This window comes from Bos grunniens, chromosome 23 (genome assembly GCF_055505025.1).
Source record: "Bos grunniens cultivar Pamir isolate PY7600 chromosome 23, Bosgru_T2T1.0, whole genome shotgun sequence".
Taxonomy (NCBI): domain Eukaryota; kingdom Metazoa; phylum Chordata; class Mammalia; order Artiodactyla; family Bovidae; genus Bos; species Bos grunniens.
Genome location: NC_141187.1, coordinates 28,841,394 through 28,856,594, shown reverse-complemented (window position 1 = coordinate 28,856,594; position 15,201 = coordinate 28,841,394). Strand labels below are relative to the sequence as shown.

Below are 15,201 nucleotides of genomic sequence, written 5' to 3'. Positions count from 1 at the left end.
TGTGTGTGTGCACGCTATATGCACAGGCACACAGACCCAGGCAGCAGTGCTGGTGCCCAGGGCATTGGGATGAGAGGGTTAACAGGGAAGGACTCAGTTGAGTCCATGATTCCCTCAAGAGACCCAGGTGTCTGGGGTGCCCCCTCCCAGTTCTGGGCCTGGGGCCAGTTGCAGTTCTTGCTTGTCACGTGGTTTCCCGGCTTATCTGGGCCAGGGGAGGAGCAAGGCTCTGAGTCAAAACTCTGCTCCAAGCCCTGGGTTAACCAGAAAGGAGCAGGCGGGTCTGAACCCCTCAGGTCCTCCAGCCATGAGGCTCCTCTGGGGGCTGATCTGGGCATCTTGCTTCTTCGCCTTGTCTCTGCAGAAGCCCAGGTCCTGGAGGCAGGATGCGGAGAGCTTGAACAGGGCCAAGGCTGGCGAGGGGAGAGTGGGCTCAGAGGGTCCTGATTCGGGGGGAGGGCTGGAGGCTGGCTGTTGACTCGCACCTGTTCTTCCCAGGTTGCTCCTGTTTTCTCCTTCTGTGGTTCGCATAGGGGTCCCCCTGTCTGTGGCCGTGAAACTCCAGGATGCTCCTTCAGGACAGGTGGTGAGAGGATCCGTGTTCCTGAGGAACCCATCCCATGTTAATGAGCTCTGCTCCCCGAAGGTGGATTTCAGCCTCAGCTCAGACAGAGACTTCATACTCCTCAACGTCCCGGTAAAGGCCTACTCCCTCCCGGTGCCACCCAGCGCCCCACCTCCTGTTCTCCTCTGTCTTCTTGGAAACATCTTTGTCTTCTCATCCCCCTGCTCCCTTCCTCCCCTCCCAGCCCTGTGTTCCTCTGTGTGTCAGTCTGTCTTTCCCCTTCTGCTCTGTCTCTCACCCACTCCCTCTCTCTCTCTTCCAGATCCCCCAGGCACAGGCCAGGATCTGTTTCCTCCATCTCCGCAGAGTCCCCGAGGTGCAGCTGATGGTGCAGTCCTCATGGCTAAGGGACTCTCTGTCCAAACAGACAGACATGCAGGGTGTCAACCTGTTGTTCTCCTCTCGCCGGGGGCACCTCTTTCTGCAGACGGACCAGCCCGTTTATAACCCTGGCCAGCGGGGTGAGTTGGCGCCAGGGCCTCCACCTTTCATGCCTTCCCAGCCACTTGAATGAGATAACCTGAAGCCCCTCACAGGAAGGCTGCTTTGCAAACATTTGTTCTCCTTCCCTTCGCTTTCTGGGAGGGGGTCTGGGGTCCAGGGCCCACCCTCCCATGGCTCCTGCTCACCTCCTCATCCTCCATTTCCAGTTCGCTACCGAGTCTTTGCTCTGGATCAGAAGATGCGCCCGGCCACTGACATCCTCACGGTCACGGTGGAGGTGAGCCCCCGACCTCTGAGCTTCCTAAGGGGCCAGGGCTGCTGAACTGGCCTGTGGCTGTGACTGCTTCACTCCCATTGCAGAACTCTCAAGGCTTCCGCGTGCAGAAAAGGGAAGTGTTTGCTCCCTTCTCCATCTTCCAGGACAGCTTTTTGATTCCAGACATCTCAGAGTGAGCATTTCCTCCCAGGGACTGCTCCCACCGACAATTCTCTAATTCCCACTTCCCTGAGCTAGCCAACTACAGCACATGGTCCAGTTCTGAGCTCCCTCAGCCCCTGGATCACCCCATAATCTCTTCCTAGGGAGCTGGGTCACTGGCTGTCAGTGGGCCTCTTGCACGAGTGGGCTGAGTCTCTCCCTTGTCTGTCCTCAGGCCAGGAACATGGAAAATTTCAGCCCGATTCTCAGACAGCCTGGATTCCAATAGCAGCACCCAGTTTGAGGTGAAGAAATACGGTGAGAGCTGGAGATGGCAAGGACAAGTGCCTCTTTTCTGCAAGGAGGACGGGGTGGAGCAGAGGTGGGGGGTGCAGGGCCAGGGAAGGGAGGTGTGGCTGCCACAACCCCAAGGAGAGGATAATATTTTAATGGTCCTTTCACGAGAGTCTGATCTGCCCTCCCTTTGCCTTGGGTCAGTTCTCCCCAACTTTGAGGTGAAGATCATTCCTGAAAACCCCTACATCCTGACAACACCTGGCTTTCTTAGTGACATCCAAGTGATCATCCAGGCCAGGTAACTCCCCCTCGCACATGGTCCCTCACACTGGGCCTGATCCCAGGATGCCCCATGCAGCGTGAATGTGCTGTGGAACCCCACTTCCCTCCCTTGCCCCAGCCCTCAGCCCCTTATCCGAATCTCTCCTTGGTGGCAGGTACATCTACGGGAAGCCAGTGCAGGGGGTGGCATACGTGCGCTTTGGGCTCCTGGGTGAGGACGGTGAAAAGACTTTCCTGCGGGGCCTGGAGAGTCAGACCAAGGTAGGAAGGAGGGTTGAGGTGCGTGAGGTGGGTGAGGAGAGTGAGGCGGCATGAGGAGGTGAGGTGGGAGACTCAAGTCTCATTCTCTGTCCTGTCTTCTTTGCCCCAGCTGGTGGATGGCCAGTGCCAAATTTCCCTGCAAAAGGCTGAGTTTCAGGGTGTGCTGGAGAAGCTTAATATTAGCACTGATGACCTCCCAGGGCTGCGCCTGTATGTTGCAGCAGCTGTTATTGAGTCTCCAGGTGAGTAGCTTCCCCTGATTATAACCCTGGACCCTCACCTCTGACCTCCGAGCTGACCCTCTGTTCTCTAGCACCAACACCACCCTGCTTCATCTCAGCTGGGACACAAAGCCAGGAAAGACCCAGAGGCTGTATCTCTACAGCTCCATTTCTGGGCTTTTTCTTCGGAAGGGGTCCTTCCACCATCTCAATGTATTATTTTTTACCCAGCCACCCAGCCATCCCTCCATCCATCCATGCATCCCTGAATCAATCCACCCATCACTGCATCATTCCACCCAACCATCCATCTAATCACCCATCCATCTATCCATCCACCTATCCATCCATCTCTCCCTCCGTCCATCGCATATCCCTCCATCCCTCCATGCATCCATGCATCCATCCATCCAGCCTTCCAGCCACCCATCTCCTGCTTCCATCCATCTATCCACCATCCATACATCTATCAGCAGAGCTGTGTTATACACCATCGGTGTGCTACGTCCTGTGGTGGCCTCAAGAAACATAGAGATGAACAGAAGGCAGTTTGTGCCCTGAAGAGTTCAGCCTTGGTGGAGGGAAAAACTAGAGCACCCCTTCCCCGCCCCCAGCCCTCCTTTTCCTCTCTTCCCAGGTTTCTGTGTCCACCTCTCTCCATCCTGTATCTTGCAGGAGGAGAGATGGAGGAGGCAGAGCTCACGTCCTGGCGTTTCATGTCATCTCCCTTCTCCCTGGATCTAAGCAAAACCAAGCAGCAGCTTATACCTGGGGTCCCCTTCCTGCTGCAGGTTTCTTCTGGAAGGGGGAGGATGAGCAGTGGGCGCCGGAGGTGGTGGGCAGGACGGGGCCGCGTCTCACTGACTGCACTCTTCCCTCTGCCCCTCCCTCATCTACCTAGGCCCTGGTCCGTGACATGTCAGGCTCCCCAGCCTCTAGCATTCCCGTCAAAGTGTCTGCCAAGTTGTTTTCTGGATCGACTTCTAAAAACCAGGACTTTGAACAGAACACAGATGGGAGCGGCCAAGTCATTGTCTCCATTGGTGTTCCTCGGACCATCTCAGAAGTGCAGCTCTCGGTAGGACCCCACCCTCATGGGAATGAGGGGGCTAGGAGAGAAGGTTCCCAGGCTGGTGGGTAGAGAGGGAGAAGCTGGGTGCCTGTGCCCTTTCCATTGACCCTGTGACCCCTGCCCTCTCTCCAGGTGTCTGCAGGCTCCCCCTACCCTGCAGTAGGCAGTCTCACTGTGAAAGCGCCCCTGTCCAGAAGCTCTGGGTTTCTGTCCATTGAGTGGCAGAATCCGCGACCTCTTAAAGTCGGAGAGACCCTTAAGCTAAACCTGCAAGCCGTGGGCATCAGTGGGAGCTTCTCGTACTTCTACTACATGGTGCGCATGAGGGGCCACAGGGGGGACAGGGTGGGAGGGTCTCAAGAGGAAGGAGCCCTCAGGGTGGGTGGCAGCCTCAGGGCATGGGATGGGCAGTGAGGAGCACCCTGCTGTCCTCCAGATCGTGTCCCGGGGCCAGATCGTGTCTGTACATCGAGAGCCCAGGAGCCACCTGACCTCCATCTCCGTGTTTGTGGACCATCACCTGGTGCCCTCCTTCCACCTCGTGGCCTTCTACTATCACGGGGGCGTCCCGGTGGCCAACTCCCTGCGAGTGGACGTCCAGGCTGGAGGCTGTGAGGGGAAGGTAACTGGCATCGGAAGAGATGGGGTGTGTGTGTGTGCTGGGAGGATTAAGAGAGAAGACTGCATGACTGCAAACGGGGTGATTTAGTTTGGGGTGCACTGAGGATGCACAAGACTGAACGAGTTCTCCCCACCCCGACTGCCCCCCACCTGCCACCTCTGCCAGCTGGAGCTGAACGTGGACAGTTCCAAGGCGTATCGTCCTGGGGACACTGTGAAACTCAACCTGAAAACAGAGTCTCGAGCCCTGGTGGCCCTGGGAGCTGTGGACACGGCTCTGTATGCTGTGGGTGGCAAGTCCCACAAACCCCTCGACATGGTCAAGGTTGGTCAGGTCCTCTCTCTGATCCTCCCTTCCCTCCGAGGCTCATCTTCCTGCTGCCCGACCCCATGCCAGCCACTAGAACTCACTCAGCTGGACTGCTGCCACTCCTCCCTCGAGCCTTGGCCCTGGTGGCCTCTGTTTCCGCTCTCTGTGTCTCTCTCGTACTTGTGTGGACCCTGCCCTCTCACCTGCAGCTGAGTATGCGATCGTGGCCACAGCCACTCTTGTCTCTGCAGCATCTCTGCCTTTTCTGGCCAGGTCTTCGAAGCTATGAACAGCTATGATCTTGGCTGTGGTCCCGGTGGTGGAGACACTGCCCCTCAAGTGTTCAAAGCAGCTGGTCTGGCCTTTTCTGATGGAGACCATCGGACTGAAATCAGAAAGAGTGAGGACAGAGGAGGAAGGGGAGTGGGTGGTGGGAGGATAAGGAGGAAGGAGGGGCCTGAAGGGGAAAGACAGGAAGAGGAGGGGTGGGAAGGGCTGGGCAGGGAGGGGAGACTCAGAGGGGAGGGGGAGGCCCTGCACCCTCCTGCTGACTGCAGTCCTGCTCTCTACCAGGTCTGAGCTGTCCCAAGGAGTCAAAGTCTAGGAAAAAGAGAAATGTGAACTTCCAAAAGGCGATTCATGAGAAGCGTGAGTTGAGGGTGCCCATGTAATTCTCTAGGGCTTCCCTGGTGGCTCAGATGGTAAACAATCTGCCTGCAATGCACGAGACCCAGGTTTGATCCCTGGGTTGGAAAGATCCCCTGAAGAAGGGAATAGCTACCGGCTCCATTATTCTTGCCTGGAGAATTCCATGGACAGAGGAGCCTGGTGGGCTACAGTCTATGGGTCTCAGAGTTGGACACACCTGAGCAACTAAGGCATATGCAGTTTTCCACTTGGGCCCGAGGCTCGGGATGCAGGTCTGCCTGTTGGGTCCTCTGCTCCCGATTGAGCCCGTGCATGGCGTCCGGGCTAGTAATCCAGACACCACAGTTCTGAGGTGAAAGGGAGGCGGGGAGGTGCTCTGCTTTGACCACCCTCAAGTTCCTGGTCTCTCGGGGTGAGTCCTGGTGCATCTAGAGGTCGGGCCGGGGATGAGGCGTGCCTCAGGCTCACCCTCACCTGGTCCTGCAGTGGGCCAGTACACTTCCCCCGTCGCCAAGCGCTGCTGCCAGGACGGGCTGACGCGGCTCCCCATGGCCCGCACCTGTGAGCAGCGGGCGGCCCGGGTGCAGCAGCCGGCCTGCCGCAAGCCCTTCCTGTCCTGCTGCCAGTTTGCCGAGAGCCTGCGCAAGAAGGCCCGGACCAGGGGCCAGGTGGGCCTGGCCCGAGGTGAGGGGCTGGGTGTCCGGGGCACTGGCCGGGGCCCCTGGAGGGTCAGGACGGCCCCCTCCTCACCGCCCTCCACGGTGTGCCCCCGCAGCCATGGAGCTCCTGCAGGAGGAGGACCTGATCGAAGAGGATGACATCCCCGTGCGCAGCTTCTTCCCCGAGAACTGGCTTTGGAAAGTGGAAGAAGTGGACCGCTTCTCCCAGTGAGGGCGCGCGTGGGGCCTGGCCTTGTCTCTGGGCAGTGTCGGGGTCCTGCCCAGCGTGGGACCCAGCTTCTCACCTTTCCCACTGCAGATTGCGACTGCTGCTCCCGGACTCTCTGACCACGTGGGAGATCCACGGCATGAGCCTGTCCAAAACCACAGGTGCCGTCACCCGGCCTGGGCCCTGGGCCTCCCTTTTCCAGGCTCCCTGGTCGAGGCTCCCTGCTTGGTCCTTAGCTCTTGGTACAGGAAGGAGGGGCAGAGACCTGGAGATGTCTGCATGCCGAGCATGGGGCCTGAAGCCAGAGAGCAGCGGCAGGCAGGGGATGGGTTGGAAGTGGGGGGACCAGGGGCGGGCGTTGCCCCTCACTGCTGGGGTCCCCTGGGTGTGATCCCCCCAGGCTTCTCATATGTGCCCTTGATCCATCAGGCTTGTGTGTGGCCACCCCGGCCCGACTCCGAGTGTTCCGTGAATTCCACATGCACCTCCGCCTGCCGGTCTCTGTCCGCCGCTTTGAGCAGCTCGAGCTGCGGCCTGTCCTCTACAACTACCTGGATAGCGATCTGACTGTGAGGCCCCTTGGCGGCTGTGCGCACGGTGGTGGCGGGGGACTGGGGCAGGTGAGGGTGGGGAGCCTAACTGGGCTGGGACTCTGGCCCTCCCCGTCTTCCTGCCCCCAGGTGAGCGTCCACGTGTCCCCAGTGGAGGGGCTGTGCCTGGCCGGGGGTGGAGGGCCCGCCCAGCAGGTGCAGGTGCCCGCGGGCTCTGCCCGGCCCGTTGGCTTCTCTGTGGTGCCCATCGCAGCTGCTGCCGTGTCCCTGAAGGTGGTGGCTCGAGGATCCTTTGATTTCCCTGTGGGGGACGCAATATCTAAGATTCTACAAGTCGAGGTGAATGGCACACCCCTGAATCTAGGTCCCCAGCTCCCAGATTCATCCCCTGCTCTGGCCCTCTCCCTGCAACAGGGCTGAGGCCACCCCCAAACCCAATGCTTTGGTCCATTGCACTTTCCACAATCCTGGCCCCACTGTGTCCCTGAAGTTCCAACTGCAAGTCCTGAGAAGTGTGCGCTGGGAGGGGCAAGCTGTAGCCTGTGTGATCTCTCACAGCTCTTTTTCCCCTCCACAGAGAGAAGGGGCCCTTCACAGGGAGGAGATGGTCTATGAACTCAACCCCCTGGGTGAGTGACCTCCACTCACAGACAGCAGTGTCCTGGGGTGGGAGGGGACAGAGGGCGTGGGCAGCAGGACAGACCGCTGACTCCCATCATCTTCCCAGATCCCCTAGGCCGGACCTTGGAAATTCCTGGCAACTCTGATCCCAATATTATCCCTGAAGGAGATTTCAAGAGTTTCGTCAGAGTCACAGGTGGGCGTGTCCTCCAGTCCCTTCCCGGGTGCCTCTCTTGGATTCATGGGAAACCTGGGAATTTCTGTTTGATCCCGAGATTCCATGACCCTCCCACCCTGGCCCCCTGACCTGCTCTCTGACCCTCCATCGTGTCCCTCCCCATAGCCTCGGATCCACTGGAAGCACTGGGCTCTGAGGGGGCCTTGTCACCAGGAGGCCTGGCATCCCTCCTGAGGCTTCCCCAAGGCTGCGCGGAACAAACCATGACCCTGTTGGCTCCAACACTGGCTGCTTCCCGCTACCTGGACAAGACAGAGCAGTGGAGCATGCTGCCCCCTGAGACCAAGGACCGCGCCGTGGATCTCATCCAGAAAGGTTCTGAGTGTAGCGACTAGCAGGACTGGGGGCCAGGGGAGGGCAATTAATGGAAGCTGGGCAGCCCAGGTGGTCAGGGCAGGGAAGAGAGATGTGGTCCCCAGTGGAAATGGGGAGCATGGCCTGACCACAGCAGTAGGGGAGTGGGTGTGACCTCAGCCGCCTTAACTCTCCAAGGCTACACACGGATCCAGGAGTTTCGAAAAAGAGATGGTTCCTACGGGGCTTGGTTACATCGGGACAGTAGCACCTGGTGAGTTTGGGGGAGTGTCCTGGGTGTATGGAAGGGGCCAGGGCTGGTGGGGGCAGAGCCAGCTACTATGGGAGGGTAAATAGCCAGGAGCCACCAGGAGTGGGCCTCCCCTTTATAGGGACCAGTGGCTATCCCTAGCAATGCCTTCGTCTCCTCTAGGCTCACAGCCTTTGTGCTGAAGATACTGAGTTTGGCCCAGGATCAGGTGGGCGGCTCTGCTGAAAAGCTGCAGGAGACAGCCACGTGGCTGCTGTCGCAGCAACGGGATGATGGCCCATTCCACGACCCCTGTCCTGTTATCCACAGGGAAATGCAGGTATGGGGCTGGGAGGTTGGGCCAACGGCATAGGAGGGAAGAGTAGCCCTGCCCCTCCCCACTCATGGTTGGTGCCTCCTTTTCTGCCCACTTCAACCAGGGAGGCTTAGTGGGAAGCGATGAGACTGTGGCGCTCACCGCCTTCGTGGTCATCGCCCTTCACCACGGGCTGGCGGTCCTCCCAGACAAGAATTCTGAGCAGTTGAGGAGAGTGGTAAGGCAGCTATGTGTCTGCCCTTCGCTGATCCGCTTTCCCCTCAGGAGCCCAGTGCACAGACCTTCCCTCCAATTTCTTCCAGGAAAATTCCATCTCAAGAGCAAACACCTTCTTGGGGGCGAAAGCAACCTCTGGGCTCCTGGGCTCCCACGCCTCCGCCATCACGGCCTACGCCCTGTCGCTGACCGAGGCCCCCGAGGACCTGCGGAGAGTTGCCCACAACAACCTCATGGCCATGGCCAAGGACATCGGTGGTGAGGGGGTCCTGGCAGTGGTCCTGAGGCTTGGGAGAGCTTGAGACCCCTGAGCATGTCCAAAGGGAGAAACGGAATGAATGGAGGCCCTTGCAGGGAATCAGAGCATAAGCAGGGGTTACTGGGAAATTAGGAGAGATAAAGGGGGAGTGTCAAAGGGTCAGATGACTAAGATCCTCCCCTGTTCACCTGTGGGTCTCCTTTCACTCCAGATAAGCTGTACTGGGGCTCAGTCACCACTTCTCCAAGCAACGTCCTGTCACCCACTCCGGCTCCACGTAGCCCAGCAGACCCCATTCCCCAGGCTCCAGCCATGTCGATTGAAACCACGGCCTACGGCCTGCTACACCTGCTGCTATGGGAGGGCAAGGCTGAGTTGGCCGACCAGGCTGCATCCTGGCTGACCCGCCAGGGCAGCTTCCAAGGGGGATTCCGCAGCACCCAGGTAGGGGCTGTCCTGGGATTCTAGGGTGGCTGGTCCTGAGCCCGAGTACCTGAGTCCCGGCCCGCTTTCCCCAGGACACTGTTGTGGCTCTGGACGCCCTGTCTGCGTACTGGATTGCATCCTACACCGCCGAGGAGAAGGGGCTCAACGTGACCCTGAGCTCCTTGGGCCGCAGTGGGCTCAAGTCCCACGTGTTGCAGCTGACCAACCACCAAGTCCACAGGCTGGAGGAGGAGCTGCAGGTGAACCGTGCCCTCACCTGGGTGACCGGGACACCTGGGCCTCCCTCGGCCAGGCCAGAAGCCATCCCCTCTTCCTCACCCCTGCTGAATCCCTATGGCCCCTCTTTCTGATAACTGTGGGAAGACTTACTGGCTCTGTGAGCTGTAGCAAGTCACACAACCTCTGAGATTCATTGATCTGATCTGAAAAACATGAGAGTCACAGAGGGTTTAGGAGATGGTGGAGAAAGAATGTGGGTGAAGGTAGAAAGTGTTGAGAAGAGAGGTGGGGAGAGGAGGTGGAGTTATTTTGGTGGAGGAGGTAAGTTGAAGCAACAGTGTGCCCTTCTGACATCTCTTTCCCTTTTGTGCTTGTGAAAGTTTTCCCTGGGAAGCAAGATTAACGTGGAGGTGAGAGGAAACAGCAAAGGAACCTTGAAGGTGAGAGCTGGTGGCACTGGGCAGGCAGGCCCATCAGGGTGAAGCCGGGGTGTTGAGTGGGAGACCTGCGGGCAGAGCTCATGGTCTGGGAAGGAGGAAGAGGCCCCTGGGTTGTGGTTGCCTGTGCTCTGTCCTGGGCAGGTGCCCCTCACTCTGCTCTGCACTCTTTCTGGGCACCTGTGGTCCCCTTCAGCCCTCAGTGCTGATGCTCAAACACTTGGCCCCTCAAGCCAAGTGTCTCCCCTGAGCTCTGAGCATCTTTGACGTGGTTGAGCCCCAAACCTTCTCTTCCTCTGTGTCTCTTGTCTGGCTGACAGAGTCCATCCCTGCAGAAGCACAGCTGCCACTCCGGGGGCCATCTTAGCGGCCCCTACCATGCTAAGGCTTGCCTTATGACCCGGGAGACTTCTCTGTCTTCGTCCCAGACACGCCCACCTCCCTAGTAACTCCGCCTCTGCTTTCACTCCAGCCCAGCCCACCTCCCCAGTAACTCCTCCTCTGCTTTCTCCCAGATTCCCACCGACCTCCCCGGTAACTCCTTCTCCGCTTTCTCTCCAGACCAGCCCACCTCCCCAGTAACTCGGCTTCTGCTTTCACTCCAGCCAAGCCCACCTCCCCAGTAACTCCTCCTGTTCTTTCCCCAGATTCCCACCGACCTCCCCGGTAACTCCTTCTCCGCTTTCTCTCCAGACCAGCCCACCTCCCCAGTAACTCCGCCTCAGCTTTCTCGCTAGCACCGCCCACCTCCCCAGTAACTCCGCCTCAGCTTTCTCCAAAGCACCGGCCATCTACCCAGTAACTCCGCCTCTGTCTTCGCCTCAGCCCCGCCCACCTCCCCAGCTGGAAAGATCCTCCTAGGTACACACATCTAGCTTTGAATGACCTTCAGGATCTTCTCGTCCCACATGACAAACTCATTTTCCTCTTTCAAGCCTAGGCCAGGCGCATTTCCTGAACTTTCCATTAAAGCCTCTCTGGTGCTTCTGTACAATGCTTGCCCCCGTGCCAGGACCCTGCACCCCCTACTCACCCAACACCTGAGTCCATTTGTATTTCTGGACAGGTCCAGGGGCAGGATGGGAAAGGGCAGAAGGCCTCAAAGCTCTTAGCCCAGGAGCTAAGGGGTCCAGAGCCCTTCCATGTGGCTCTGCAGAGAGGTCTGTGGCCCTAAGTGTCCGCATGTCCTCTTCCCACCCCCTGATGAACCAGGTCCTTCGCAGCTACAACGTCATGGACATGACGAACACGACCTGCCAGGATCTTCAGATTGAAGTGACGGTCATGGGCCACGTCGAGTACACGAGTGAGTGTTGGGGTCACAGGCTGTGGGTCTCTGAGGGGGTGGTGCCAGGGCTGAGCCACAGTGCTGTCCCCTCGCAGTGGAGGCGGAGGAGGACTACGAGGACTACGAGTATGAGGACTTGCTGGCCGGGGATGACCCCGAGGCCCACTCCCGGCCCGTGACACCCCTGCAGCTATTTGACGGTCGGAGGAACCGCCGGAGGAGGGAGGCCCCCAAGGCAGCTGAGGAGCGAGAATCCAGGGTGCAGTACACTGTGTGCATCTGGTGAGCCCTGGGGTGGCCCTGGGCGTGTGGGTGCTGCCGGGCTGGGAGAGGGAGGCAGGGCCGAGGTTGGGGCTGGGTGTCTGCAGCCTGGCACCAGGTGGGGGGCAACCCAGACAACAGGCACATGTCTCCACAGGCGGACTGGCAAGGTGGGGCTGTCAGGCATGGCCATTGCGGACATCACCCTCCTGAGTGGATTCCACGCCCTGCGGGCTGACCTGGAGAAGGTGTGACCAGCCACCCAGAGGGGCCGCCTGTGCCCCAGGAGCCCTGCCCCATCCCCGCAGCAGCCCCAGCTGCTGAGCCCTGTCACGTGCAGGCGGCCGGGGCCTTTCTCCTTATGACTCCCGGCTCCCGTTCCCCACAGCTGACCTCCCTCTCCGACCGTTACATGAGCCACTTTGAGACCGAGGGTCCCCACGTCCTGCTGTACTTCGACTCGGTGAGCAAGGAGGGTGACAGAGGGGCACACAGCTGGCACTGGGTTTCCTGAGCTCGTGTTAGGAGGATTTCCAGGAGGCAGGTGTATCAGCAGCTACTGCTCTGGGAGAGACCTTGTGGAGTGAGCAGGAAGGCAGGACAGGAGGGGGTCAGAGGCTTGGCCAGGGAGGTTCCCCGCTGCCTGCAGGGAGGCGGGGCTGAGCCCCTTCGGTGGCTTTGGGCCCAGTGCCAGTCAGCCGGGGAGGGCTTGAGAGAGCGCCTTTCTTAAATTTGAATTTATTCGTCGTGAGGGACGGCTTTTTGTTGTTGAATTTCCCGTTTTGATATTCAAGTGTGTTTTGTTTTTGTTTTTATAATGATGGTGGACCCAGAAGAGTTGTTGTTTTTCTTTCCCATGGCCAAATTTGACTAACACACAGTTATCAACTCTCTGATGGCCTTCCAAAATTTTTTTGAATATTTATTGTAACCTTTGGAGAGAAATGTGAAAAAGGCGTGTTAATACTGTGATACCATTCGCCATGTGTCTGTGGGTCGGGGAGGCCCTCCCTGCCCACTGTGTGCAGAGGGGACGGACCCTGTTGGCTAGAGAAGCCAGGCAGAGGAGTCTGGTTGAAGAAAATGAGGAAGATGTCAAGTCAGGGAGCTCACCGTGCAGCTTAGGAAGGAAACTCGTGTGCGATACCAGGCTGGACTGGAGCAGCGTGGCCATGAGGAGAGGGATCAGGGCCTACACGAGTGGCGGGTCAGAGAGGACGGCAGAGGGCTAGCACTTGGTGGTACCTAGGAGACAAGTGAGGCCTTAGTTGTATCAGTGAAGCTATGGAGGGGGTGAGTGGGTTTGGAGGGCAGGCAGTGGGAATTGGGAGAGTTTAATACATCTTGTAAAAATCCCAATACAAGAATCAGGCTGAACATTTGGTTCAGGAGCCACGCGCCTGCAGTTTGGGGAGCGGTGAGACTGCCCCAGGAGAGCACAGAGAAGGGGAAGGGCCTGCGCTGGGGCCTGTGCCTCTGTGAGGGACTAGCAGGAAGGTCAGAAACGACCAGGTCAGAATCAGGGGTGGTCTGGAAGCTAGCCCTGAGGGTAGGGAGAGGTTTGTGAAGATGTGTCCATGAAGTGAGCCTCTGTGAAGCCGCTCAGGGCCCCGGAGATGGGTGAGGTCACCATGTGGGCAGTGAAGTCAGCAGAGACCTTGGGGAGCAGTTTTTAGAAATCCCGAGGCTGGAAGGTAACAAATGGTGAAGGACACGGAAGATAAGATCGACCGGAACCAAACAGGCAAGCAAATCCATCATAGTGGTCTGCAGGGCCCAGAGGTGGGTCCCTGACTTCCCTCCACCCATCACCCGCCATGGCAGGTCCCCACCTCCCGGGAGTGCGTGGGCTTTGGAGCTGTGCAGGAGGTGCCCGTGGGGCTGGTACAGCCGGCCAGTGCCATCCTGTATGACTACTACAACCCTGGTGAGACGTCGGGGACTCTCGGGAGGGTGGGGATAGGTGGCAGTGAGGGTGGTAAGGGAGTCCTGTGGGTCCATGGGACTGGGGAGGCAAGGAGAGGCGAGTGCCCTAATGAACGCCCCTCTCTGCTTTTCTCTAGAGCACAAGTGTTCTGTGTTTTATGGGGCACCACGTAAGAGCAAACTCTTGTCCACGTTGTGCTCTGCGGATGTCTGCCAGTGTGCTGAGGGTGAGACACTGGGCCGGGGATCAGGGGTGGGAAGGCGGCGTGGCTGGGGCCTACACGGTCTCACCTGGGCCCCTGACTTCAGGGAAGTGCCCTCGACAGCGCCGGGCCCTGGAGCGTGGGCAGCAGGACTTGGAGGGTTACCGGATGAAATTCGCCTGCTACTCTCCCCGAGTGGACTACGGTCAGTCTTCCCGCCCGGGCCCTGGCCCTGGCCCTGGCCCTGGCCCTGACCCCCCCTCAAGGTCTCTTAGATTTGGCCTGCTCCTCTCAGGCCCATGGGCAGCCTTGTCACTCTGCACTGACCTCCCATCCTCTTAGCCTCGGGATAACTAACCTTCCCTCCCTTCTCCTAACCCCCCACAGGCTTCCAGGTTAAGGTTCTCCGAGAAGACAGCAGGGCTGCTTTCCGCCTCTTTGAGACCCGTATCACCCAAGTCCTGCATTTCAGTAAGAGGGGGACGATAAGTGGGCAGGGCCGGGGGGCATACTGGGGAGCTGAGGTCTGGCTTTGGGGCCTTGGTGCCTGGAGGAGTGAAACTGCAGCCAGTCCGAGCTCAAAGCCCCTCAGCCTTTTAGAAGCCCTGGGCTTGTCCACAGACAGGAATGTAGTCCCACCTGCCCACTGGGAGTGGTGAGGGTCAAATGGAGGCTCAGCGCAAAGCCCCCCGGCCCCCTGCTGTCCCACCCCTCCTCTTCCCCTCGAATGACTCTGTGGACCTTCACCCCTCAGCCAAGGATGCCAGGGCCACCGCTGATCAGACCAGAAACTTCCTGGTCCGAGCCTCTTGCCGCCTTCAGTTGGAACCTGGGAAAGAATATCTGATCATGGGTCTGGATGGGGCCACTTACGACCTCAAGGGAGAGTGAGTTCTCGGGACCCCTCAGTCTTCTTCTCTGCCCACGCCTCTCAAGGGAAATGGTCCCCTGTACCCTCAGAAGCCAGGTGCCTCAAGGTCTGCCTCTGACCCTCCGCTGACCCCTGCTCACTGCCCCTTTGCCTGCAGCCCCCAGTACTTGCTGGACTCGAACAGCTGGATTGAGGAGATGCCCTCTGAGCGCATGTGCCAGAGCACTCGCCATCGGACACCCTGTGCCCAGCTCAACAGCTTCCTCCAGGAGTATGGCACACAGGGCTGCCAGGTGTGAGGGTGCTCTCCCAGCTTCCCCAGGACGAGCCAGAGCTGCGAAAGATGGTGCCTGGACTCCTGCTGTGCCGGGTACCCTGAACAGAGCCCTAGGCAAAACCAGGGACTCAATAAAAGCCTTTGGCTGTGTGTATCTCCAGGACTGAGACCAACGTCCCTACCACCTGCTCCAGGTTCTCAGGGGCCCAGGCCAGGGTTGGCATCATCTAAGGCTCTCAGAGCCTGGGTGACCCTTGCCGTGTCCAGCTCTGCCTGAATCCCCTCCTCCCTCAGGCGACCCCTTGGGAGCTTGGTGCCACATAGTGACCATGGTGGGCAGCTGACCCTGCGCTCTGAGGATCCCATGTCCGCACTAAAACCTCCCTTTTACTCTGCCCGCAGGGCACTCCTGTGCCTGG

The 15,201-nt window shown here is 59.0% G+C and overlaps 1 protein-coding gene across 4 annotated transcripts; it reads left to right on the top strand.

The window, feature by feature from the left end:
- The first annotated feature begins 90 nt into the window (after positions 1–90).
- On the top strand, positions 91–14,928 carry LOC147347042 (complement C4). 4 transcript variants are annotated; one of them, XM_086369209.1, is made up of 41 exons: positions 91–416; positions 499–697; positions 888–1,086; positions 1,276–1,346; positions 1,430–1,518; positions 1,723–1,805; positions 1,986–2,082; positions 2,222–2,327; positions 2,437–2,569; positions 3,224–3,339; positions 3,450–3,626; positions 3,753–3,935; positions 4,057–4,242; positions 4,408–4,566; positions 4,825–4,951; positions 5,125–5,199; positions 5,686–5,883; positions 5,975–6,086; positions 6,178–6,248; positions 6,517–6,656; positions 6,768–6,977; positions 7,216–7,267; positions 7,366–7,455; positions 7,603–7,812; positions 7,990–8,065; positions 8,225–8,381; positions 8,482–8,595; positions 8,681–8,852; positions 9,065–9,297; positions 9,372–9,539; positions 9,900–9,959; positions 11,169–11,262; positions 11,340–11,526; positions 11,663–11,753; positions 11,894–11,968; positions 13,330–13,432; positions 13,569–13,658; positions 13,741–13,839; positions 14,022–14,105; positions 14,389–14,521; positions 14,663–14,928. In XM_086369209.1, exons 1-41 carry the CDS (start codon positions 106–108, stop codon positions 14,802–14,804), a joined length of 5,472 nt encoding a protein of 1,823 aa, XP_086225335.1. In that variant the 5' UTR covers positions 91–105; the 3' UTR covers positions 14,805–14,928. The 4 variants fall into 4 exon arrangements, with proteins under 4 accessions (XP_086225335.1, XP_086225332.1, XP_086225333.1 ...); XM_086369206.1 differs by having other exon boundaries at positions 266–372; XM_086369207.1 differs by lacking the exon at positions 3,224–3,339 and having other exon boundaries at positions 266–372.
- The last annotated feature ends 273 nt before the right edge of the window (positions 14,929–15,201 follow it).

Excerpts from the sequence above, each read along its gene's own strand:
- LOC147347042 (XM_086369209.1), top strand. The coding sequence starts at position 106 with ATGATTCCCTCAAGAGACCCAGGTGTCTGGGGTGCCCCCTCCCAGTTC. Across the intron at positions 6,657-6,767 it reads ACCTGGATAGCGATCTGACT|GTGAGCGTCCACGTGTCCCC; the intron begins GTGAGGCCCCTT and ends TCCTGCCCCCAG. Across the intron at positions 7,268-7,365 it reads CTATGAACTCAACCCCCTGG|ATCCCCTAGGCCGGACCTTG; the intron begins GTGAGTGACCTC and ends TCATCTTCCCAG.